This window comes from Malus domestica, chromosome 15 (genome assembly GCF_042453785.1).
Source record: "Malus domestica chromosome 15, GDT2T_hap1".
In the NCBI taxonomy this organism is placed as follows: Eukaryota; Viridiplantae; Streptophyta; class Magnoliopsida; order Rosales; family Rosaceae; genus Malus; species Malus domestica.
The window spans coordinates 24,060,305-24,084,616 of NC_091675.1; the positions used below are offsets into that span (position 1 = coordinate 24,060,305).

The following is a 24,312-nucleotide window of genomic DNA, read 5'->3' on the forward strand; positions in this document are numbered from 1 at the left end:
TATTATTCATTATTATTTAAATATTTTTAATATAGATGCTAATATTTAATTAGATTTGTGAGACCCACTTATGTGAAACTTTTTTTTTAACGAAATTGTAACAGAAAGACTACATTGATTTGCAACATCCATTTTCAAGGACAACATTGATTGATTTTCAATTTTAGGAACTATCTTGATAGGGTGATTCAATTTCAAGAATCATTTATGATAAAAACTCAAATTAAAATTGTAAATGCAAAATGCTAAGGAGACTCTTCCAGAAATAGGACTCGTTGTGGAGTCTCTCTTAACATTTTTCATTGTAAAAGTATGATCATTTTTATCGTTCCAATTTAATTCTGTCGCCGCTGGCCCTCGCTGTGGGAGGGGTCAGTGGAAGATCTTTTGTTCTCTAAGTTTCATCTTTTTGTTCATTTTGCTGCTTTCACCTCCTGCTATCTGTACCGATTTACCCTCTTCTTCAATTCTCATGAACGTCCATCTTCCTAACCAATTTCATTTCGGTCTGCAGTCAGTTTTCAATGCAGTTTGTTGTGATCTTTCGAGAAGGTGTGTAGAGTTCCGATGATCACGCTGGCTCTAATGTTTACAACACCACCTCCTTCTCTCTGTCTGCCTGTGTTGGCAGTGTTGTTCGTGGTAAATCCCCGGACTTCTTTCAATTTCTGGCTGAGATCGGCACAATATTTGTGGCTGGGTGATAGGATTTTCGTGCTTTTAATCTCTGCGGTGCTGCTTGGTAGGATTTATGGTGTCTGCTGGGGAATGCGAAAATGATTGCTTAGGAAATACCATTGCGGTGGTGGTAGTAGGACTCCATAATTTTCTTTTGTTTCTGTTTCTAGCTTTGGGCCGTGGTTGGGCCCTTTTGAGTTTGTTGTGGTGACCCTTGTTTTGTTTTGTTTTTGTGTATATGAGCCTTTGGTTTGTAATCTAAGTTTGGAATAAAAATTTTGTTCCTTTCTACAGGAAAGGATGTACCAAAAAGAAAAAAAAAATAAATGAAAAAGAAAAGTATGATCAATAGTGCTCGATCGTTGATAAAGGGAATGATTTATTTATCGTTCATTGCTCATTGGTTCAAACCACCTTTGTGTCTTTCTTAATGCTTTTGTCTCCCTTCGAAACATAGCCTTCACAAGTTAATAGGATAATGGAACAACATTTTCTGGCAAAATTACAATTGTGGTAGGCCTCTACCTGCAGTATGGTTGGGTTCTCTGTCTCACCATGAGCTTCCCAGACATGCTGATCCAGTTTCCTGGTTAAAATCCAAGTCTCCCATCACACTCAATCAGCTATTGTTAAAGTCAACTCGCTCCAACGCCGATATTTCGATCGAGCTTCAATAGTAGGTATTTATATGCTAAACCCCAGATAGTATGGTGAAGAAAATATATTTTTTGTTTATCCTGTCTTGCATGACCACCAACAACGTAAGAGAACATTGAACCTTGTATTTCTTGAGTTGCAAATTTTAGAGTCTCACTTTTCCATAGTTTCCACTGTTTCCAATCTGTTGTTGTTTTGGGAAAGTGGCAAAGATGGTCCGAAATCAAATTCCAGTTGCTGAACTGAGCAAAATCTAATAGCGACAACGTACTGAAAAACTGTTCAATTCATTGCAGCAATTGGGTGAAAAATGATCATTTCGACCAAGTTCCGTAGTTTTTTTCTGTTGTAATAAATTTTAGATTGAGACTTTTGTGAGTTTTTCTGATTTTGGTGCTGGGTTTTGGTGTTAAGAGTCGAGGAATGAGTGGAGGAGCAGATGGTCTTTTTGGAGGGGATGGTCTCGGAACCGTATTCAACATGCTGTATGACGTCCTCAAGGAGCTGACCGCGGAGAATGTAATGTTTAAGCCCCTCCTCAAAGACATCAAATCCAGGTTAGACTCTTTGCAATCATTGTTGTTAGATATAGAAATCTTCCGGATGTAGAACTAGAAAACTTAAAACAACACTTGGAGGAGGGCATAAAGCTCCTTCAAAAGTGCGGAAAGATCCGCTGGTGGAGCGTGTACAAAAGGTACAAGTATGCCAACAAGCTGACTGGATGGGATGAATCTCTTCAACGACTTTTGGAAGTACTAAAAGTTCAGGAAATAAGGGATGTGAAGGACAACTCAGTTTCGGTGAAGAATGTAGAGAAGTTGGTCAGCAGAATTGAATCGAATCTGGTGATACCAAAAAAACCCGACAGTGAAGCTTGGTGTGCAGTACCTGAACTTCCGCCACTTGTGGTTGGATTGGATTTTCCTCTGAATGAATTGAAGAGGAAGCTTCTAAAGGACGAAAATGTGTCAATGGTTGTGCTGACTGCTCCCGGAGGATGTGGGAAAACCACTTTGGCTACAAAGTTTTGTCAAGACAAGGATGTCAAAGGTATCATATGTTATACGTTAGCACTCCGAATTGTATGTGTTTTTTTTTTTTACCTTTTTACACCCACGGCATATTTCAATGGCAGATTTATTATGTTTTCTTTGGATAGATACATTCATGGATAATATCTTCTTCGTCACGGTTTCAAAAAAGCCTAACTTGGAAAATATTGTACAAGATCTATATCAACGAAAGGGTTTCGAGGCAGTGGCGAAGCCAGGTGAGGGCGAGGAGTGACGTCCGCCACTCCCCTAGCCGGAAAAACAAGCCTAGAGCGCTGGTTTTGCCCCTCCCCTGCCACTGCTCTTTGTCTCCGACTCTCCTCTCCGGTGTTCTGCTCTGCACTTGCAGAGCTTACTAAACTGATTGCTTTTTTTTTTTCAACACAACCACGCCAAACCACGTCGTTTGGGTAAAAAAAAAATTTACTAAAAAAAAAGAAAAAATGAAACGGCCCGTTTTGATAAGTTGGAAGAAAAAAAAAAGTTATATGGGGGGACCGCGAGTCCCCCATTCATTATATCACTTCATCTCTCTCTCGTGCTGTCGTTTTCCCTGCCCTTTCCCGTTTGCTGCTTTGCTTTGCATCAAAGGCAGAAAACGGAACAGCACACGGATCAGCGCTGCCTATCCGTTTGGCAACAAACCAATCAGCATTCAGCACTCAGCAGCAGTGCCAGGGGCCCAGATTCCAACTATCAAACCCACTATTTAGGTAAATTTTTTAATTCCCAAATTTATAATCCCTAACCCTAATTAATTATTTAAAATGAATTTTGTTTAATTGGTATAGAATAGAATCATATAGTAAAGCACTCAATGCACTAATATGGTTATTGGTTATTGATTATTGATATGAAATTATGAAATTATTTTTTAGGGTAAAAATTAAAATTTGAATTCTCCATTATTGATTAATTAATTGAATTATTAGTATTACTGTTTGGGCCCAAAATAATAGTTTGGGCCGAGTGTAGAACCATTCTCGGCCCGGAAGGCCTTGCGACAAGAAGACCATGGATCGTTCAGCTTATGGGCTTCCAAACCTAGGCCGGTTAGGTCAAAATGCAATGACAAGCCGAGTCCTGATACAATAGGGATTCTCGGCAGGATTAACAACCTAGAAGCGGATAGGGCTCGAATAAGGACTAGGTTCACAATCCTAATAAAAACAGGACTGGTCGAGGTGATATTGATCCGGAGAGGGAAAACCTAGTCCGAATAGGATTCTATCTCAGATTCGGGGTCCAGTGCTATAAATAGCGGAAGCTGTGCATCAGGAAAAGCCCCACAAAATCAATACAAAATTGCCCTGCGCAAACTCTCACAACTTGAGATCTTTTTCTTTTCCTTTTTCGCTGACACATCTTCCGTTGGCATCAACAGCACTGTGGAAGCAACCGGTGATATCTTAAGTCGGCATAGATAGCTCTGTCACCGTAGAGTCGGTCGGTCTCGCAGTATCTTCCGTTGGCATCAACAGCACTGCGGCGAGGACGGTCGATTACCTATCCAAGTCTCGGTCGAGAAGGGTTTTCGAATCCTTGTTGGTCGAGGTCATCTCATTAGCCTTCTCGGCGAGGTGAGGTGTCACAGTTATTACATTCGGCACATTGCAAGCCGAATTCGGTTCGTGAACTTTGTAAGAAATAGCAGCCTTGTCTTCAGGCTCGAGAACCCAAGAGGCCGAGACGTGTTCCTTTCTCGGCCGCAATCGCAAGACGCAGAAGTCAGTAGCGCGACCCAACGCAGCATCATCAAATTTACTCCTCGGCCGAGCCTCGGCCGACGAGTTGGCACGCCCGCAATCACCGAAGGACGTAGTTAGCTTAGAATATACTTGGCCTGCGCGCCACGTAGGCTTTGTAATTTCTAGGGTCAACATTTTGGCACGCCCGGTGGGACCCAGTGCTAAAACTACGAAGTTCATGCCAATTGAAACGCGATCGGTAAAAAAGAAAACAGCTATGGGAAAATCAACAGCCGATTTACCGATTCAGAACGTAGGACAAAGTGTGCCACAGGCGCAGAATCCCCTTAGCGCCGGGACACCTGAGTCCACAAGTGCGACTCGCCGAGAAAGGGAAGTTAATCTCGGCGGTCAACACCGCAGTCTAGAAATCCCTAACAGGAACACTTGTGTTCTCAATGAAGGGATAATGGAGGATTGCGACGAGGATGGCGGTGAAGGATCTGACCCACCAACAAGGTCGTTTCTTCGAAAGCGACTCGACGAGCAGTCTCGGTCAGTTGAGCAGACGTTTAGCCGAGGTATTGACAAGCTACATGACGTGATACTCAATTCCACTGAGCAGCAAACCAGACTGCTCGAAATGCTGGTTAGTAAATTCAGTGACGGCAGGCCTTTCGATCCTTTCCAGCGCTTGCCACCAAGAAATAATCCGTTACCAATGGTACAGGCCGAGCCAATTCCTGCTCGGCCCAAACCAATTGACTTGGAAAAGGTCGGAGGGTCAAATAGTAGGTCGGACGGAATCGACCAGAGGGTCGAAGCAACACCTGTTGATATGACCGAGGTTCAGCGGATGATCGACTCGGCCATGAAGAAAGGGCCGAAGTTTCCTAAGTTTATCCATCCGTACCCGGCCTACATAGAAACGTTCGGATATCCGAAAGGTTTCAAGATTCCGGATTTTAGCCTTTTTGCCGGTGAATCGTCCTTGTCTTCGTTGGAGCACGTGGCTCGTTTCACCGCGCAATGCGGCGATGTTCATAGTGATTTCCATAAATTACGGCTGTTCAACTTCTCGTTGACCGGCTCGGCATTTGCTTGGTATATCAATCTCCCTCCTAATTCCATCCAAAACTGGGAGGAGTTGGTCGAGAAATTCCACGAGCAGTTTTATCGACCAGGGTTGGAGGTGTCGGTTTCTTCATTAGCAAGGATGGCTCAGGCATCAGATGAGTCCCCGATGGATTATCTTACCAGGTTCAAATCAGCCAGGAATTGGTGCCGAGTACCCTTGCCCGAAGTCGAGTTCGTCCGGCTTGCTTTGAACGGCCTCGACGTCGAATACAAAAAGAAATTCTTGGGGGCAAATGTTCGGGATATGTATGAATTAGCCCAACATGTCGAACAGTATGATTATTTGCTCCGCGAGGAAAAGATTTCGAAAACTCCGTCTCGGGGGACGATTTACAAGAATCCTACCGTCAGTTATGCGTCAACCGAGGATGAATGCGTTAGTGTGGATGCGGCTGAGATAGTAATAGATAAGCCATACGTTTGCAAGGCCTTGACTCAAGTTGACTCCAGGGAAGTCAAAAGCCGCTCGGCCACTGAAGGAACATTGAAACCGTCAAAAGTGTATACTTTTGATATTACAAAGGCTGACGCAATTTTTGATCAACTGTTGTCAGCAAGGATCATCAAACTTCGGCCTGGTCACAACATTCCCAAGGCCGAAGAGCTTAAAGGAAAGGTGTATTGCAAATACCATAATTCAAGTAAACATACGACAAACAATTGTGTCGTATTTCGAGACAACGTCCAGAGCTGGATTGATAATGGAAAACTGAAATTTCCAGAGAAGAAGATGAGTATTGATGCTGATCCTTTCCCCACAGCAACCGTGAATATGGTCGATGCATACCTACCTAAGGACAAAGGAAAAGGGAAGGCCGAAGTTGTTGCGACGCAAGACTTTCGCACTCAGAATTCTCGGCCACGTTTCATGGCCGATTTTCGTTCGAACAAACCACCTACAGCTTTAACAGGACCCGCTATTGTTAAACCTATGAGGGATTATAGCACCGATGAAGATAGTGGGACGGCGGTTTTTTGCAGTAAATGTAGAGCGAAGGTCGGCAGTGAGCCAGAGGAGAAACCATCTTCGCCTATCACAGAACGACCTACGGCCGCAATTCAGCAAAAAGCAGCCGGCGTCGGCCGACACCAAGGGGTTTTTGATAGGCTCGGCCCAAAAGTGAAGATGGAAGAGACATCCTCAGTCAGGCGGCGCCTCGATTTTGGCGCTTCATTTTATGACGAGGACTATTATACACGTAATTCTGGTAGTTCGGAATCGTCGCGGAGTCAAAAAACCTTCAAACCTCCCGAGCCTAAAGATCAACGTTGGTACACATATCATTCTTCGAAAGGCGTCTACACCGCGTTGTCCAAATCCCAGAAACGCCGGCACCAGAGGATAGATTGCATGGCCCGTCGGCAGGCAGCCCAAGAAACTTCGGCCCCTAAATGGCGGCCGAAGGACACAGTTGCTACTGGTGATGAACGACCATCTCCAGCTATTATGACAGAGTTGGGTCAGGGGAAACGGTTGGTCGACCGAGATATCGAGACCACGTTCGAAGAAGCCGATAAACGGATCAAACTTCTTCTTCGCCCAGGGGAGATGAAGGCACGCCTCAAGCATTTCAGGCAAGAGGCCGAGAGCAAATTAGCTCAGCCAGCTATACAAGAACCGTTGATTAAAATTCGACGGAATTTGCATCCACCATTCCTTGGGGAGGCTTTAGAATATATGCGCGAATTCCATAAGAAACATTCGGCCAACGATCTGTATGGTTTGCCGAAAGCATGCCAGGACACCATTGATCTAGTCCTGACTTGTCCGGACGCCGAGCGCATCATCTAGAAGACCTCTGACCCGGGATTGAAGGCAAGGTTCCAGCACATACGAGAAGCCCGTGTCCTTGGATTTGAAGTCGACCCATACACTGATATCGTTGCAGCCGACCTTCCTTTCTCAATGGAGGATCTTCAGTATTTACGATATCACTTCGAAGTATTTTCGGCGGTTTCTCTCTTCGGTCTCACGACCGATGAAGTAGCACGTGTTGCACGTCTGGATGCTTATCTCGATACCAGAGATGCCCGGCTATACTACCAAGAGCAGGTGCAGGTCCTGACCCCAAGCACACTGTCGATCTCAACCTCGCCTGCGGCGGTCACACAGAACCAACAAGCTGCCGAAGCAGCACCACAGGTTCAAACCCTCGAAGAAGGGACAGAGGAGTCTTTTTGTCCAACTCTGACAAAAACAGAGCCCGCAGTCGTCGACCAAACGAGGGATGAGGTTAGCGAGGAGGGTCCCAACCCGATGGGCCCGTCAGTCTTGGATAACATGGAAATTAGTATGGTCCATGTGTTACCTGCTGATTTTCAATCAAGCACGGCTCAACCGAATTTCCTCGATGGTGATGTAGTCGCCGAGGAAACTGGCCATGTGGATTTTGTGTCTATTGCTGAAGATGAGTCAACAACGAAAGATGACAGTCTGAAGGCCGCTTTGACCGAATTATTTCCTCGTTCGTCATCGGCCGCACTCCACCATTTAAAGCCATTGTATGTGACGGCCCACATCGAGGGATATCCCGTTTCTAAAGTTTTTGTCGACTGTGGCGCGACCGTCAATATCCTGCCTCTGAACATCATGAAGGCCTTGCGTCGCTCGAACGACGAACTTATTCCGTCAGGGATCACAATGAGTAGTTTCGTCGGCGACAAATCGCAAACCAAGGGTGTACTTCCGTTAACTGTGACTATTGCCGGTCGCACTCACATGACCGCTTTTTTTGTAGTTGATTCCAAAACCGAGTATAATGCACTGCTCGGTCGAGATTGGATTCATCAAACCAGTTGTATTCCTTCCTCATTGTATCAAGTGCTTGTTTTTTGGGACGGCAAATCGGTCACTGTTCACCCAGCCGATAACCAGCCCTTTGAAACTAACATGATCCAAGCACGGTATTATGATGACCACGTCGGCTACATTACTTTGCAAGGCTTCAATGATGAAGGCCGGCCGACTCGGATTTCTGTACAGAAAGCTATCGAGGTTGGCGCCGAGACTGTCCACCAGGATTCGGCGAGACTCGGATTAGCCAATTTCCTCCCCGAGGCCGATGTCTGACACCGATCGAGAAGCACGTAGGGCCGCGGTTTCATCTACTATGGAACGACTGCTGGCCCATTGGTATACTATATCTAAACAGCCAAATTCGGGCGTTAACCTCGTCGAGTTCCTGGCCGAAGGAGATAATGGTCCTGTTTTGTCTCTTGATAAAATTCAAGCCGCCCCGGCCGCGCTCGAAGACCATCGGCCTCAAGTTAAGGATCCCCTGGAAGAGATTAATGTTGGGACGGCCGATGACCCACGGCCTTTGTTTATTAGTGCTTTACTTCCCCAACAAATGAAAGATGAGCTTCGTGCCTTGCTTACGGAGTTCAAAGATTGCTTTGCTTGGAGCTACCATGAGATGCCCGGCTTAGATCGTACTCTTGTCGAGCATGAGTTACGTATTAAGCCCGGATGTAAACCTTTCCGTCAGCCACCGCGTCGATTTTCGACGGAAGTGCAACTCAGCATCAAGGACGAGCTGGTTCGGCTTTTGAAAGCCGGGTTTATTCGGACAGCTCGATATGTTGAATGGTTGGCGAATATCGTTCCTGTTTTAAAGAAAAATGGTGCACTGCGCATATGCATCGATTTCAGAAATCTGAATCTGGCAACTCCCAAAGATGAGTATACAATGCCGATTTCAGACCTGTTAATCGACGCCGCGGCGAATCATGAGATGTTATCCTTTATGGATGGGCATGCTGGGTACAATCAAATATTCATCGCCGAAGCCGATGTGCATAAAACTGCTTTCCGTTGCCCGGGGGCACTCGGTACTTACGAGTGGGTTGTTATGCCATTCGGCCTCAAAAATGCCGGCGCCACATACCAACGAGCGATGAACACCATCTTCCACGACTTAATCGGAACCATCGTCGAAGTTTACATCGACGACGTTGTCATCAAATCTAAACGCCGACGGACACATCTGGACGACCTCCGACAGGCTTTCCTCCGCATGCGTCAGCACAACCTCAAGATGAATCCTGCCAAATGTGCTTTCGGCGTGTCGGCCGGAAATTTCCTTGGTTTCCTCGTGCATCACCGTGGAATTGAAGTCGATGCGAATAAAGCACGCGCAATCGTCGATGCCCCACCCCCAACGACGAAGAAACAACTCCAGTCCTTGCTTGGCCAGATCAATTTCCTCCGCCGATTTATTGCTAACTCGGCCGGTAAAATGAAAGCGTTCTCCACGCTTTTGAAACTCAAGGACTCGGATAAATTCGTGTGGAACGGCGAGCATCAGGCGGCGTTTACACAGATCAAAGTATCCCTCACGAAACCCCCTGTCATAGTTCCCCCTCGGCGTGGTAAACCTCTGAAGCTCTATATCTCGGCGGCCGAAGAATCTATCGGCTGCCTCCTCGCGCAAGACAATGATGCCGGCCGAGAGCAGGCTATATTTTATCTAAGCCGGAATCTCAATCAACCAGAGATCAATTATCCCGCCGTCGAGAAACTGTGTCTCGCCGTATTTTTCGCCGCATCCAAGCTCCGGCATTACATGCTCCCGTCGGTCACCCAAGTCATTGCCCAGACCGACGTTATCCGGTACATGCTTACCCGACCAATCGTCAAAGGCCGAATTGGGAAGTGGACAATGGCGTTGTCCGAATTTAGTTTACAGTACGTGCCGCAGAAAGCTGTGAAGGGACAGGCGTTGGCCGATTTCCTTGCTCAGCACCCTTCGCCTTATGGTTTCGGGGATGCTGACGTCGAAATCGGCATGGTGGTGACCCGCGACAACTATTGGACGATGTATTTTGATGGTTCCAGTACTTCGTCTTCGGCCGGCGTGGGCATCGTCATTCAATCTCCTCACAACGATCGCTGGTATTTTTCGCTCAAACTGGATTTCGAGTGCACCAATAATCAGGCCGAATACGAGGCTCTTGTCATTGGTCTTGGCCTCCTTCTTGACCTTCGAGCCACTCGTGCCCTCGTCCTCGGTGATTCTGAACTCGTGATTAACCAAATTAATGGGTCTTTTCGTTGCATGAGTTGTACTCTGGCGCCCTACCACATGGTCGCCAGCTATTTGGCCGAGTCTTTTGACGGTATTACATTCGAGCATATTTCTCGGGTTCATAATACCGACGCAGACGAGTTGGCTCAGATCGCCTCCGGTGCTCAACTCATGGGGGGCAAGCTAGGCCGGGAGATACCAATATTACGACAGCTATACCCGGCCTTGGTTAATCAGCAAATCCTCCGTCGAGACAATGTGATCCGCACCAGGGTCATGTCCTTGCCTTCGTTGTTGGATCGGCAGGACTCTATAGAAATTTGCGCGGCCGAGGCTATACCAGATGATTGGAGGAAACCCATTATGCAGTACCTTGATAATCCTAACGGGACACATAGTCGCAGGACACGGGTTCACGCCATGAACTATGTCACGTACCAGAACGAGTTGTACCGAAAGGGCGAAGATGGTTTGTTACTGCTATGCCTCGGCCCCCAAGAGAGTGCTCGGGCGATCGCAGAGGTTCATGAAGGGGTATGCGGAGCTCACCAATCTGGACGGAAAATGCGATGGCTACTCCGACGACACGGCTATTTTTGGCCGAAAATACTGAAAGATTGTATCGAGTTTGCACGAGGATGCGTGCAGTGCCAAATCCATGGGCCTATACAAAGGGTCCCGGCCGAATCACTACATTCGGTCATTAAGCCGTGGCCGTTTAGAGGATGGGCCATGGACGTAATCGGCAAAATCACGCCGACTTCTGGAGCTGCTAAACATGCATGGATAATAGTCGCAACTGATTACTTTACTAAGTGGGTCGAAGCAAAATCATATGCCGAGTTAACATCTAAAGAAGTTTGCGACTTCGTGGAGGAACACATTGTGACTCGGTTCGGTGTACCAGAAACAATCATAACCGACAATGGAACAATCTTCACAGCCGAAAGGTTTAAAGAATACACGGCAAATTTGAACATTCGGCTGGAGCAGTCCACACCGTATTATCCACAGGCGAATGGGCAGGCCGAAGCAAGTAATAAAGTGTTGATCGGCATCCTCGAAAAAATAATAAAAGACAGGCCTGGCATGTGGCATTTGAAGTTGAACGAGGCATTATGGGCATACCGAACGTCGCCCCGATCGGCGACTGCAACAACCCCATACGCATTAACCTACGGACACGATGCAGTGCTACCAGTCGAGTTGAGCATAAATTCGTTGCGATTAATTGAACAAAGTAGTTTGTTTAGCGCCGAATACAATCAGTCCATGAGACAGGAACTAGAAGATTTGGAAGAAGCGCGACTTGACGCGTATAACTTACTAGTGGCGCAAAAACAGATTGCCGAGCGAGCCTATAATCAAAAGGTGCGACAGAAAACGTTCGGCGAGGGTGAATTGGTATGGCAAACGGTGTTGCCCGTAGGACTAAAAGATCCTAGGTTCGGCAAGTGGTCGCCGAATTGGGAAGGGCCGTTCATTGTGCATAAAGTATACAGTAAAGGGGCGTATCATCTTAAAGATCGGACTGGTGTGATTCACAAATTACCGATTAATGGGAAGTTTTTGAAGAAATACTATCCAGTTACTTGGGAAATGCGTGAGTAAAAAATCAATCCATTAAAATTGATAAGTATTTACAAATGAGTAGGACGGTTGGTTTACATTCAAATATATCTAAGGAGAAGAGGGAAGAAGAGTGCTGAGCAGAGCCTTCAGCTCCAACCACCGCACGTCGGCCATGATGACTTCGGCCTGCCGATTCTTTTTATCCAGCTTCAGCCGCTCGACTCGTTTGTTGGCCGCCGCATACTCAGTTAGGCGATCCTTCCCGCCTGACTCGAAGTCCCTCGCAAGCTCAGAAGCAATGGCCGACCGACGTTTTGCTAGTTCGGCCATCTGACGGTCGAGCTCGGCTAACGTTTCTCCTTTTGCCCGTAGATCGTCAATCTTCGGACGGAGGGTGTCTTGAACGGCCATGGCGGCTTGCAGGTCCTGTTCGGCCTTCAGAGCAGTCTGGAAGATACTAAATGTCTCCCGAACGCGCTCCAAGGCAGACGATGCCCGGACAATGGCATCTCCGCTCAGGCGACCATCGGCTCCAAGGTCGTTCAGACACACGCCGAGCAAATCGAGACCGTTGCGCTCAAGAACTTGCGATGATGAGAGCGCTAGGACTTCTCGCAGCTGGGTTAGGGCACTTGGATCGGCAGCATCAGTCGAAGCGGCCGAAGGGCCGGACTCTGCAGTCGTGCTGGAAAGGAGGGCTTTGAATTCAACCTCCCATGAAGCCTGCACAAATAAACAAGGTTAAGTTTAAAGGAAGTCATGACAAGAATAGCAAGAAGGTGTCGTGTTTTAACCTGCCGAGAGGAGACCTCGGCCATGTCCCCAGGATCGTTGCTCGAACCTAAAGAACTCAATGGCCGAGCCCAATGTCTCAGATTGCTTCTCACTTCACGCGGCCGATGGAGGTTATCTACGTTTGATGGCCACTGAGGCGGCCAGGAAATATAGATAACGCCCTTCGGCGCATAGAATTGACGGTGAAAAGAATGTATAGGCACCTGACATTTGGTATTTTCTTTGTTTAGAGGTCTAAAGCGGAAAAGTAATCAGGAGGAGACGAGTGAAGGTACTTACAAAGGCCGAGGTAACCTCCTGTGGAGGAATATGGAAGCCTTGGTCTTGGGGATGGACCGGCGATTCCGCCGTAGCCTCGGGTTCCTCGAACAGCCGTTTGCCCCGGTCGGCTGCCGATGGGCCGACTGGCGCAGCTGCTTCAGAGGAGGCAGGGACGCCCTGGTCCTGAGAAGGAACGAGAGGTTCGACCACCGGGATCGGTTCCTCGACCGTGCGCTTGCCACGATTAACCGGGGAGGGGCCGGTTTGAACCGCCATCTCGGGTATTGGAGGAGGTTGTCGACGAGTATGAGGACGGTGCGCCAGCGGGACCTCGTCGCTCCCCTCGCTTTCGTCCAACACAAGGACCGAGGGCTTTGGATTCTTGGGAGAAGTTCCCTCGGTCGTAGAAACCGCCTGTTGAGAGACAGGTGCCTTCTCGGCAGAGGGAGGTACAACTGATGCGCCGGCCACAGAGGCAGGCCGCGCTGGGGCCGTCTCTGCGGCCGAGGCCGGCTGTGTCTCGACCCCAGAATGGCCGGCGGCGGGAGAAGAAGCACTGGGAGTCGTCGTGTGACTGGAGATAACGTGGATCTCCCGGGCACCCTTCTTCGCCATTTGTTTGACCCGCTTGGCTGGCGGGGAAGGCTCGACAGCCGGCTCGGCCTCTTGGCGAGGCCGTTTGATCAGCACGGCCCTACCAGCGGGTTTGTCCTTTTGGGCCACGACCGATTTTTTCCCGGTCGTGGCAGCGGCAACTGCCTCCGTCTTTCTCAAAGGCCGACTACCTAAAAAGATAAAGACAACTCAGTAAGGCAACTCAATATGCAAGGTTGATGGAAAGGAAGAAAATGAAACCGGTACCTTGAGGATGAGGGGCCGAGGCCTTCTTAGGCCGGTCACCAAAGAGTCTGCTAAGCACGTCTTCGACCGGCGCACCAAAGAATTCCTGGGTGTATTGCTCCCACCACTCACCAAAGGTGTCGGTGCATTGGGTTTCCGGGGTGGCTGGTCGAAGGCGGAATTTTTGGCAGCGCTCTTGGAACTCCTTCACGGCGATTCTACATTCCTTCTCAGAGGAACGAGGTTCGCGTCCACGGCTTAGGACCGTTCGGGAGAAGAGAAGGGGGATAGGGCAGCCCTGAAGGTAGCCGAGCTGTCGGGCGAGGAAGTTCGGATGATATACTTCCCATCCTGACCGTTTCCCATCGCAGCCGAGAGGGAGGTCGCGGGCAAGCACAAACGACCCCCAGGTCTGACGGAGATCGGCGTCCTCCTCCGCGCTCCATGAGGAGATAGGCAGCCTGATGGAGGAAGGATAGTCTCGACGACGACATATTAGGAACTCGTCGTTGGAGAAGTCGTCGAGGGCGAAGAGGTACTGAAATACCTCTTCGGCTTGATGGGGAGGTGTCGGACGAGAGGCCAATTGAGACCCAAGCGCCTCTGTTGGTGAGAATTCGGCTATGGCCGGCCGAAGGGAGGTGAAGTATACCTGCAACCAGAGTTGGAAGACCCAGAGAGGACCATTCTGGTGCGGGTCGACCTTTTGGAGGGTCGCCTCGGCCAGGCAGCGGAAAAGTTGGGCGAGAATGTTGGAACTCAGCGCCAAGACGTGACCACTGGCCAGGGCTTCGGCTACCGGCATGTTCTCGACCAAACACTTGTTTGACTTGGTACAACAAATGTATTTGTTGTACCAGTAGAAGAGGAAAGCTTCATGCTCTCCCTCTCGCAGGTCCTCTTCTCCTCGGCCGGCGAAGTGAAGATAGAGGGTGTTGTAATTACAGAAGTTCTTGTGGAGCTTCTGAATATCTTCCTTCGACGGGATATGACCGTCACGGCTCAAGGTCTCGAAGGCCCGACGGTCGAAGAGCGTTTTCAGGTCGATATTCGACGGATGCCCAGAAAGGGTCGCGTCGACAGGGATCCCGGTCGCCGAAGTCCCCATAATGGCAGTAATATCCAGGACGGTGGGACCCATGGGACCCAGAGGAAGGACCATTGTGTTGGTAGCCGAACACCAGAAGCACAGAGCGGCTTGGAGAAGTTCCTTGTCGGGGACGATTTCCATGGACGAAAGGAGGATGGCGTCGTAGATGCCAAGGGCCTTCCATTGCTCGCCGAAGAGTCGTTCCATTCGAACGACCCAGGCTGCCCAGGATGTGGTCGTCGAGGGCCAGGAGCCCTGGGGTTTAGCCGCATCCCATCGCGACCATTCAAACCCTCGAAGCAAGGGTTTTAGGCAGTGCTCCTGTAGAAGGCCGATGATAGTCGGCGGTATTGTAGCCTTGAAGAGAGGACCCAAGATTTGGTACTGGGTGTTCATGTCATTTTCAAACCGGATGGTCTTGATCGAGCTCCGATCAAGGATCTTCGGATGTTGGTCACATTCCCTGGAAAGCTTGGAGATGAAGGATGCCATTATGAAAAAGAAGCACGGAGTAAAAGGGTTTTTCTGGGTTGGGGATTTAAAGACGAAGACTCGGAATAGGAGAGGCACTAGAAATCAATGGCAGAGAATTTTGGGAAGTTTGAGAGCGTAAAAGTACAAATGAGGAAATTTCGGTATTTATAGAGTTGTGAGGGGAAGAGCAATCGTTCGAAATTCAAAACAAAGGGCAAAATCGACCAAAGGAATTGTTGATCATGATGAACATTTGGGAAATGCGGTTGAGAAGACCGAAGGTTTTAGGGTTTTGGGGGCGCACGATTGCGTGTGACGGCTAAATTAATGACGAAAAGACGGTTCGACGACCGCACGATGACAAATGGGCTCACGGACTGAGGTAGTGGCTCGCGGATTGAGATAGTGGTCATGATAGGCAAGACAGTTCAGGCTGCCGCACGCCTTAGACGTCATTATGTGGGATTGGCCATATTAGATGACGCCACTTGGTGAGTAGGTTAGCAGGATCAAGATCGTGCGATCGTGCTCAATAAATGCGCCTTGGAACTCGGGTATGAGGATTCTGAGTGGTAGATTCGCTTCTTCAAGGCCGGAACTCGGCCGAAGATTGCAGGCCGAGGACCTCAGAAGCGAGGGGGCAATGTTTGGGCCCAAAATAATAGTTTGGGCCGAGTGTAGAACCATTCTCGGCCCGGAAGGCCTTGCGACAAGAAGACCATGGATCGTTCAGCTTATGGGCTTCCAAACCTAGGCCGGTTAGGTCAAAATGCAATGACAAGCCGAGTCCTGATACAATAGGGATTCTCGGCAGGATTAACAACCTAGAAGCGGATAGGGCTCGAATAAGGACTAGGTTCACAATCCTAATAAAAACAGGACTGGTCGAGGTGATATTGATCCGGAGAGGGAAAACCTAGTCCGAATAGGATTCTATCTCAGATTCGGGGTCCAGTGCTATAAATAGCGGAAGCTGTGCATCAGGAAAAGCCCCACAAAATCAATACAAAATTGCCCTGCGCAAACTCTCACAACTTGAGATCTTTTTCTTTTCCTTTTTCGCTGACACATCTTCCGTTGGCATCAACAGCACTGTGGAAGCAACCGGTGATATCTTAAGTCGGCATAGATAGCTCTGTCACCGTAGAGTCGGTCGGTCTCGCAGTATCTTCCGTTGGCATCAACAGCACTGCGGCGAGGACGGTCGATTACCTATCCAAGTCTCGGTCGAGAAGGGTTTTCGAATCCTTGTTGGTCGAGGTCATCTCATTAGCCTTCTCGGCGAGGTGAGGTGTCACAGTTATTACATTCGGCACATTGCAAGCCGAATTCGGTTCGTGAACTTTGTAAGAAATAGCAGCCTTGTCTTCAGGCTCGAGAACCCAAGAGGCCGAGACGTGTTCCTTTCTCGGCCGCAATCGCAAGACGCAGAAGTCAGTAGCGCGACCCAACGCAGCATCATCAAATTTACTCCTCGGCCGAGCCTCGGCCGACGAGTTGGCACGCCCGCAATCACCGAAGGACGTAGTTAGCTTAGAATATACTTGGCCTGCGCGCCACGTAGGCTTTGTAATTTCTAGGGTCAACAATTACATAATGTATTATGTATACAATTATTCATATGATTAGTTGAATTGCATTTTTATTTATCGAATAATTTGTATGCTTATTGGTATTGATTAATTGAATTGTTGGTTGAATTAGTTATTATGCATACTATAGTATAGTCTACTCTAGGATTAAGAGTGATAGCATGGTTGTTTACATTGAAAGAGATGTGAAAACACCATTGTGTAACAAAATGGGAGATCAATGGTTGAGTGATAGCATATGATTGTTTACATTGAGAGAGATGTATTTTCTTTTATTGATAATGAGCCTATTATGCGACGTTTTCATGACATGAAACCTCGCCGGCAACAATTGTAATTTGTTTGTATTGATTAATTATGAAAGACATTACTATATAAAAAGATTTAGTTGTTGCCATTTTTCTTTAACCTCGCCCCTCCCCCCGAGAAATCCTGGCTTCGCCATTGTTTCGAGGTACCTACTTTCCAAAACGAAGTTAGTATAGTGACGTGGCTGCAAAGTTTTCTGAAGGAAGAAGGGCAGAGTCCTTTACTGATTGTCCTGGATGATGTTTGGTCTGGATCAGAATCCCTTGTGGAGAAGTTTGATCATTTCAAAACGGAAAATTGCAAGTTTTTGGTGACATCTAGGTCTGAATTTCAGGGATATGGTTCCCCTTATTATTTGCAATTATTGGATCATGACAATGCGATGAAACTTTTTCATCATTCAGCATCCCTTGGAGATAAGAGCTCTCATGTTCCAAAAGATATTCGAGAAAAGGTAATTTTAGTTGCAACTTGCAATGCATAACATGTATAGTCAAAAGTTAGTTGACTTGGTTTTCGAAAATTATCCAGGACTTATCTTCACTTTACACAAAGCATCCACAATCGAGTGAGTGAACACATCCATTTACCATATAAGTCTGTGGGTAATCATGCATTTAAGACTGAAATTAGAATAAACAAATGTAGATAGTTACCATTTTCTCATCTTAGAAACTTGAATTTGACGCTACAACTTAAAAGGTAGTTGACTTCTGTTGATGCACAAAACCGGAGGTCTTGGAACAACGTAAATCCGGCCGTGAATCTGCATGAAATGTAAATCACACAAGAGGTATCGTGGTTCACCTCAAGGTTTGGGCTACGTCCACACTGATTGTATTTATTTGAGGGAGAGAGAGCTCTGAGAGTGAGAGCGTTGAGAGGGGGTGAGAGGGCCTAGGAATTGGCCTCCCAGGGTCAGAATGAGCCTCCCAGGGTCAGAATGAGCTTCCCCCCAATTGTGAGGGTGAGGGGTCCTTTTATAGAATAAAGACTCCTCACTTATTACATATTTGCCATTTCCTTTATTACATAATTACATTTAAGTCCCCCGAATATTTATACGAGGTCTAAATACGAGGCCCTAAATATGGTATAAATAGTAGTCCCCCAAGTCTTCAGTCAAGATAGTCTTTTGGTTGGAGACTTGAAATTCAGTCCATGTGTGGGCCAAAGTAACTAGAGGTCGTCTTGAACTGATGCTTGATATGAGGCGGTGCTTAATCTGAAATGATGCTCAACTAGAAGTAGCACACGTTATGAGGCTGCTCGGCTCGTGGCTTATGTTGCCTTGGTTGGCTCGGCTTGTGGCGTTTGAAGGTGAGGGAGTCCCTTTTATAGAATAAGGGCTCCCTTCTCAATACATGAATGATGGGCTAGAGTTGATGCTCTCTAATGATGGTGAGGGAGTCCATTTTATAGAATAAGGGCCCGCTCCTCAATACATGAATGATGGGCTAGAGTTGATGCTCTCTAATGATGGTGAGGGAGTTCCTTTTATAAAATAAGGGATCGCTCCTCAGTACATGAATAATGGGTTAGGAGTGATGATCGTGGTGAGACGGTTGCTCAGCTGGCGGCGATGCTCTCTAACGAAGGTGAGGGAATCCATTTTATTAAATAAGGGCTCGTTCCTCAATACATAAGTGATGGCCTAAGTCCCCTAAGTATTTTTCATGAGTGCTCTCTAATGAAAGTGAGGGAGTCCCTTTTATAGAAGAAGGGCTTGCTCCTCAGTACATAAATAATGGGCTAAGTCCCCCAAGTATTTTTTATGAGGCCTAGTTGAAGCCCAATATATGGTACATAATGTAGTCCCCCAAGTCTTTGGTCAATAGAGTCTGTTGGCTGGAGACTTCAAATTGAATCCATGTATGGGCCGAAGTGGCGGTTGTTCGGAGGCAGTATTTGTATACCCTGCACTGAAGCTTTGTGGGTGAAGCTTTTGCAAGTGAAGCTTTGAAGCTCGAGCTCTGTAAGTGAAGCTTTTGAAGCTAGAGCTCTGTAAATGAAGCTTTTGAAGCTAGGGCTATTTGTAAATGAAGCTTTTGAAGCTAGGACTCTTTGTAAACGAAGTTTTTGAAGCTAGAGCTTTGTAAATGAAGCTTTTGAAGCTAGAGCTTTTGTAAATGAAGCTTTTGAAGTTGTTTGACATGAGTGATGTTCATGAATGTTTATGTTGATTGACATGAGTGATGCTCATGGATGTTGTCATAAGTGATGCTCATGAATGTTAACATGAGTGATGCTCATGAATGTTGACATGAATGATGGTCATGAATGTTATGTATGATTGTCATGAGTAATGCTCATGTATAATTTGGAGTACTGGGCGTACTTTTGATCACCTGGTTGGTGGCATGAAGGAGAGTACAGGTTGTACATTTCATCACCTGGTTGGTGGCATGAATGGCTAGTTGCCAAATTTAGAGTACGGGTTGTACATTTCATCACCTGGTTAGTGGTAATAGCGGTAGATTGCCGAATAATTTTGGAGTATTGGGTGTACTTTTGATCACCTGGTTGGTGGTAATAGCGGCAGGTTGCCGAATAATTTTGGAGTACTGGGCGTACTTTTGATCACCTGGTTGTAGCTATTTTGGGCTTATGGGCCTTCGCCCTCTACACAACATTCCAGCCCATTTATTTTGGGCTTTTCCATTTTTTTTTAATTACCTTCTGATGGGGTTTATACATATTACCCTCTGATAAAGTTTATACAGATGTTTCCGAAAGATAAAGAAAATAAATTACATCATTTTGGCAGGATGTTTATTCCTTGCTTTTGCAGTGTCCCCATGTGCATCCCTTTTGCTTTCCTCTTTTCTGCTTTCTGAAATATTCTCCCAACGACCATGATCTTTTTTCTTTTCTGTTCCTTTCTTTGATCTCTCCACCTCCAGACACACTCATTTGCTTTGGTCGTGCCTCTCCATTCTCACTTCTCTTTTTCCTTTTTTCTTGCTTTTCTGTTCTCACTGCTTTTCTCTCTTTCGACAAGATGATGGACGAAAATGAAGCTTTTGCAGGATGACCCCAGCTTCGAGCAGTGTCCCCATGCTTTTGCATGTTTATTCCTTGCTGCTCAACTAAGAAAGTGGAGGGAAAGATGCCAGATCTGCTTATAATTGAGAAATAATATAAAGAAATATAAAGTCTTATCTTCTTTGTGAGTATTTCTCATGGGTGTTTTTTCAGTGGTCTTGCAAAGCCAAAATACTGAGCAGCAATGGCTATGAACTCCACTTTTCCAACTGTAAATCGATAGTTTCTGCTACCAAATTCCTTTTCATATCGTCTAATTGCGAGAGTGGAGACTTCCATAGCCAATGTCATGGTTTCCAGGAAGATAATAAACTGGGGTATTTAAATATCTATCTGGCAACCTTAGTGAAAAAATATGTCCGAGACGGCTCAATGATTCGCTCCACTCTTCATCCAAAAGGTGAGGATCGCCATCGAAATAGTCACCTAAGAAAAAGACAACATCGGGCCAGAGAGGAAGTACAGATTGATGAAAGGCCCTGCGTATGCACAAGTCGATGAAGAACTGCGCCAGGTCGAGAGCGAGTGATTTGGGCGGAAGAGGGAGGTCCGGTCCATGAGCTGCGGGTAGGTGCGGCCACAAGCAGATTTGGCAGAGCCGTTCCGTGACATAATCAGGGTCGGCTGTGGAAGAAAGAGTGCGATTGAGGTGCGGCCACGAGCAGGTTGAGAAAGAGGGCCTCCAGTAGGTGAACATCTAGCTGTAGATGAGAGTTGCCACCCATATCAGGCAGAGAAGTTCTGTGAGCTCGGCCTGTTTTATCTGTTTTCGTCCTGTTTTCCGTTACTTGACTAAGAGAGCACATCTGAAGTAAAGAACAACTGTAAGGGCCAATAAAAAAGAGTATTCAAAAGCAATTTCATCCCAACCATCAAGAGATATTTCTGAGGATGCACTTGGGCCTGAATTCCCATATGTCTTTGGAAAATCTCATTGGGAGGATTTTAATGTCATTCCAAATGAAGGCATCCTAGTAGATGTAGACAGATAGCATTTAAACACTTAGGTGTGGCGCTGGTGCAGCGTATGCCGCGGTGCAGACGTAGGTACATCCACGTGGTGAATAACGACTTCACGCCTGATCTTCGTTAAGTGGCAGGAGAGGCGGTTCGGTGTCTGCAACTGCACCACACCTGACGCTGCTCAGGCTAATCTTTCTGGAAGGACCGAAGGATCTGAAATGGGTTGGTGAGGGGAGAGAAGAAACTGTGGTTGAGTTTGGGTGTTTTTATTTCTGCATTTTTGATAGATGGGTTCTGCAAATTCACGGTGGATATTGTGGTGAGGTTTCACGATGGTGAGATGAAAAAATGAAAGAGAACCGACGTAGTTTTTTGTGTCGATTGCCACAAACGGCGCCAAATGTTGATGCACAAAACCGGAGGTCTTGGAACAACGTAAATCCAGCCGTGAATCTACATGAAATATAAATCACACAAGAGGTATCGTGGTTCACCCCAAAGTTTGGGCTACGTCCACACTGATTGTATTTAAAGTTTGGGCTACGTCCACACTGATTGTATTTATTTGAGGGAGAGAGAGCTCTGAGAGCGAGAACGTTGAGAGGGGGTGAGAGGGCCTAGGAATTGGCCTCCTAGGGTCAGAATGAGCCTCCCCCCAATTGTGAGGATGAGGGGTCCTTTTATAGAATAAGGACTCCTCACTTTTACATATTTGCCCATTCCTTTATTACATAATTACATTTAAGTTCTCCGAATATTTATATGAGGTCTAAATACGAGGCCCTAAATATGGTATAAACAACTTCATTTCGGTAAATTACCCTGCAGATAGTTGAGCGTTGCAAGGGATTTCCTCTTGCTATTACAGTGGTGGGCAGATCGCTTTGCGGGGAGCCTATAGAGATATGGCAAAAAAGAGTACTTCAATGGTCTAAAGGTTTTTCTATTCTTGATTCGGAGACTGAATTGCTTTTTTGCCTTGAACGAAGCTTGGATACCTTGGGTAAAGAAATGGTGTCCATCAGGGAATGTTTTTTAGACTTAGGTTCATTTCCGGAAGACCAAAGAATCCCTGCTGCTGCCCTCATTGATATCTGGGCAGAGTTATATGATCTAGATACAGATACAGAGTGCATTGCAAACCTCTACGAGCTCACCAAACGAAGTCTAGCTAATCTTGTTATTACAAGGTGGGCATGCTTATTATTTTCTCTTGTATGATATTTTCGCTCTATTTTCTCCTTTATATTCACAACTTGTTGCTGCTAATAACTTGTTATTGCAATATGTTGGTTGAAAAAATCTCTTCTAAGAAACTTAGTTTTGATCATGACTAGGAAGGACAAGATGGAGGGGGACGGGTACTATAGTGAGCACTTTGTTACCCAGCATGATGTTCTTAGGGAGCTGGCTATCTACAACACAAAAAAAGAACCGGTAGAACATAGAAAAAGACTGATTGTTGACATATGTGGAGACAATCTTCCAAAATGGTGGAGAGAACAGAAGCATCACTGATGTCAACAATTTTGGACATGCACAAATATAGTCCTTATATCCATAACAACTGGTTGTTCCATCTCTCCCCTTCTCTTTAGCAATTATGTGGACATGCACAAATAAATAGTCATCCTTGCACGCGTTCGCACACGTGAACGTAAGTCTTAATGGTAATTTCATTTTAGTTTCTCCTCCCCACTCACAGTTGTTACTTTGCAGACGAGGGGTTTTCAACAAAATGGCACAACATGCAATTGCCAGAAGCTGAGGTTTTAGTCTTGAATTTCCAGACAAAGAACTATGCCTTACCCGACACCACGGTGAACATGGATGAGTTGAAGGCTGTGATAGTCACAAATTATGGTTTCTTACTTGCTGAATTGAGTAACTTCTAACTTTTGAGTTCGTTACCAAATCTTAAGAGAATCAGATTAGAACGCATCTCAATGTCTTCCATAACCAAGAACGCCATACAATTGGCGAGTTTGAAGAAGATATCCCTGTTCATGTGTAACATCGGTCAAGCTTTCAACAACTGTTACATCTCAATCTCATCGGCATTCCCGAAACTTGAAGAAATGAATATCGACTATTGCAGCGATTTAATTGAATTGCCTGCCGAGCTTTGTGATCTCAGTAAACTAAAGAAGCTCAGTGTCACTAACTGTCATAAGCTATCTGCCTTACCTGAAGGGATTGGAAGGTTGGAAAATTTAGAAATGTTGAGGCTAAGATCATGCACAGAACTGTCAAAGCTTCCAACCTCGATGAAGAACCTTGGAAAGGTAGACTTTCTCGACGTATCTGACTGCTTCAGCATCAAGATGCTGCCCGAAGACATTGGTGAAATGCATAGTTTAAGAAAGATCAACATGGGACAATGCTCAAGGTTGCAAGAGCTGCCTCCATCAGTCGTGGATCTTAAGCAGTTAGAGGAAGTGGTCTGTGATGAAGAGACAAAATACTAATGGGAATCTTTCTCGTCGTTTCTTAACAACGTAAGGATAATTGTTGTCAAAGAGAATATCAACCTAAACTGGCTCCACAAGACTCAGTTCTGATACCTGTGTTTCCTCAGTGACGTTGCTCTTCAACCTCTCTGATTTGTGTTTCAGTGTCTTCCTATTTTAGGCTATTTCCATTCTCCTTTTCAGTTTTAGCCTTTTGTTTTGTAAATAGTAGTGTGAGATACTGCAGGGTAAAATCAATGTAGTTAACTGAGCAGTATGTTGACAACTTCAAGAAATTTCCAAAACTTTGTGAAATTTAAAGGGAAATTTAATTTCTAAGCAATAAGTTTAATGTGGAGGGTGCATCACAGGATAAATGTGGTTTGTGTTTTTAATGGGACTTTTTAAACTCTACTCTAACATAGTTTCACAATCAATTCCTTTACATAGTTTCTTGACCTTTTGGTTTCAAAATCTGTATGTGTAATTGAACACAACAATCTGATTCATGCTCTCCCAAAATAAATTTTATAAGTAAAAGGAACCAAAAGAAAAGGTTGAAGAGTCTTCATAAGATAAGGAACTTTCATGTCAACTGTTAATCTCGTCGTTGGCAAGTTTCTCTAGTATCTATACTCACATCTGCCGGTTGAGTTTTCAAAACTGTGTTCACATATAA

The 24,312-nt window shown here is 46.1% G+C and overlaps 1 protein-coding gene across 3 annotated transcripts; it reads left to right on the forward strand.

Moving 5' to 3' along the window:
* Positions 1-1,118: 1,118 nt before the first annotated feature.
* Positions 1,119-23,975, forward strand: LOC103401322 (probable disease resistance protein At5g66910). Of its 3 annotated transcripts, none has more exons than XR_011576324.1 (4): positions 1,119-1,358; positions 1,750-2,388; positions 2,498-3,103; positions 22,521-23,975. XR_011576324.1 is itself a non-coding variant. In XM_070814130.1 (3 exons), the coding sequence occupies exons 1-3, from the start codon at positions 17,558-17,560 to the stop codon at positions 22,699-22,701; spliced, it is 615 nt and encodes a 204-aa protein (XP_070670231.1). In that variant the 5' UTR covers positions 16,872-17,557; the 3' UTR covers positions 22,702-23,975. The 3 variants fall into 3 exon arrangements, 1 of the variants encoding a protein (XP_070670231.1); XR_011576323.1 differs by lacking the exons at positions 1,119-1,358; positions 1,750-2,388; positions 2,498-3,103 and adding exons at positions 16,872-17,629; positions 22,012-22,373 and having other exon boundaries at positions 22,521-22,840; positions 22,903-23,975; XM_070814130.1 differs by lacking the exons at positions 1,119-1,358; positions 1,750-2,388; positions 2,498-3,103 and adding exons at positions 16,872-17,629; positions 22,012-22,373.
* The last annotated feature ends 337 nt before the right edge of the window (positions 23,976-24,312 follow it).

Bases quoted from the DNA above. Each gene is read 5' to 3' on its own strand.
- LOC103401322 (XM_070814130.1), top strand. From the start codon at position 17,558: ATGAAACTTTTTCATCATTCAGCATCCCTTGGAGATAAGAGCTCTCAT. The intron at 17,630-22,011 runs GTAATTTTAGTT...ATTACCCTGCAG, and splicing joins CAAAAGATATTCGAGAAAAG to ATAGTTGAGCGTTGCAAGGG. The intron at 22,374-22,520 runs GTGGGCATGCTT...GATCATGACTAG, and splicing joins GCTAATCTTGTTATTACAAG to GAAGGACAAGATGGAGGGGG.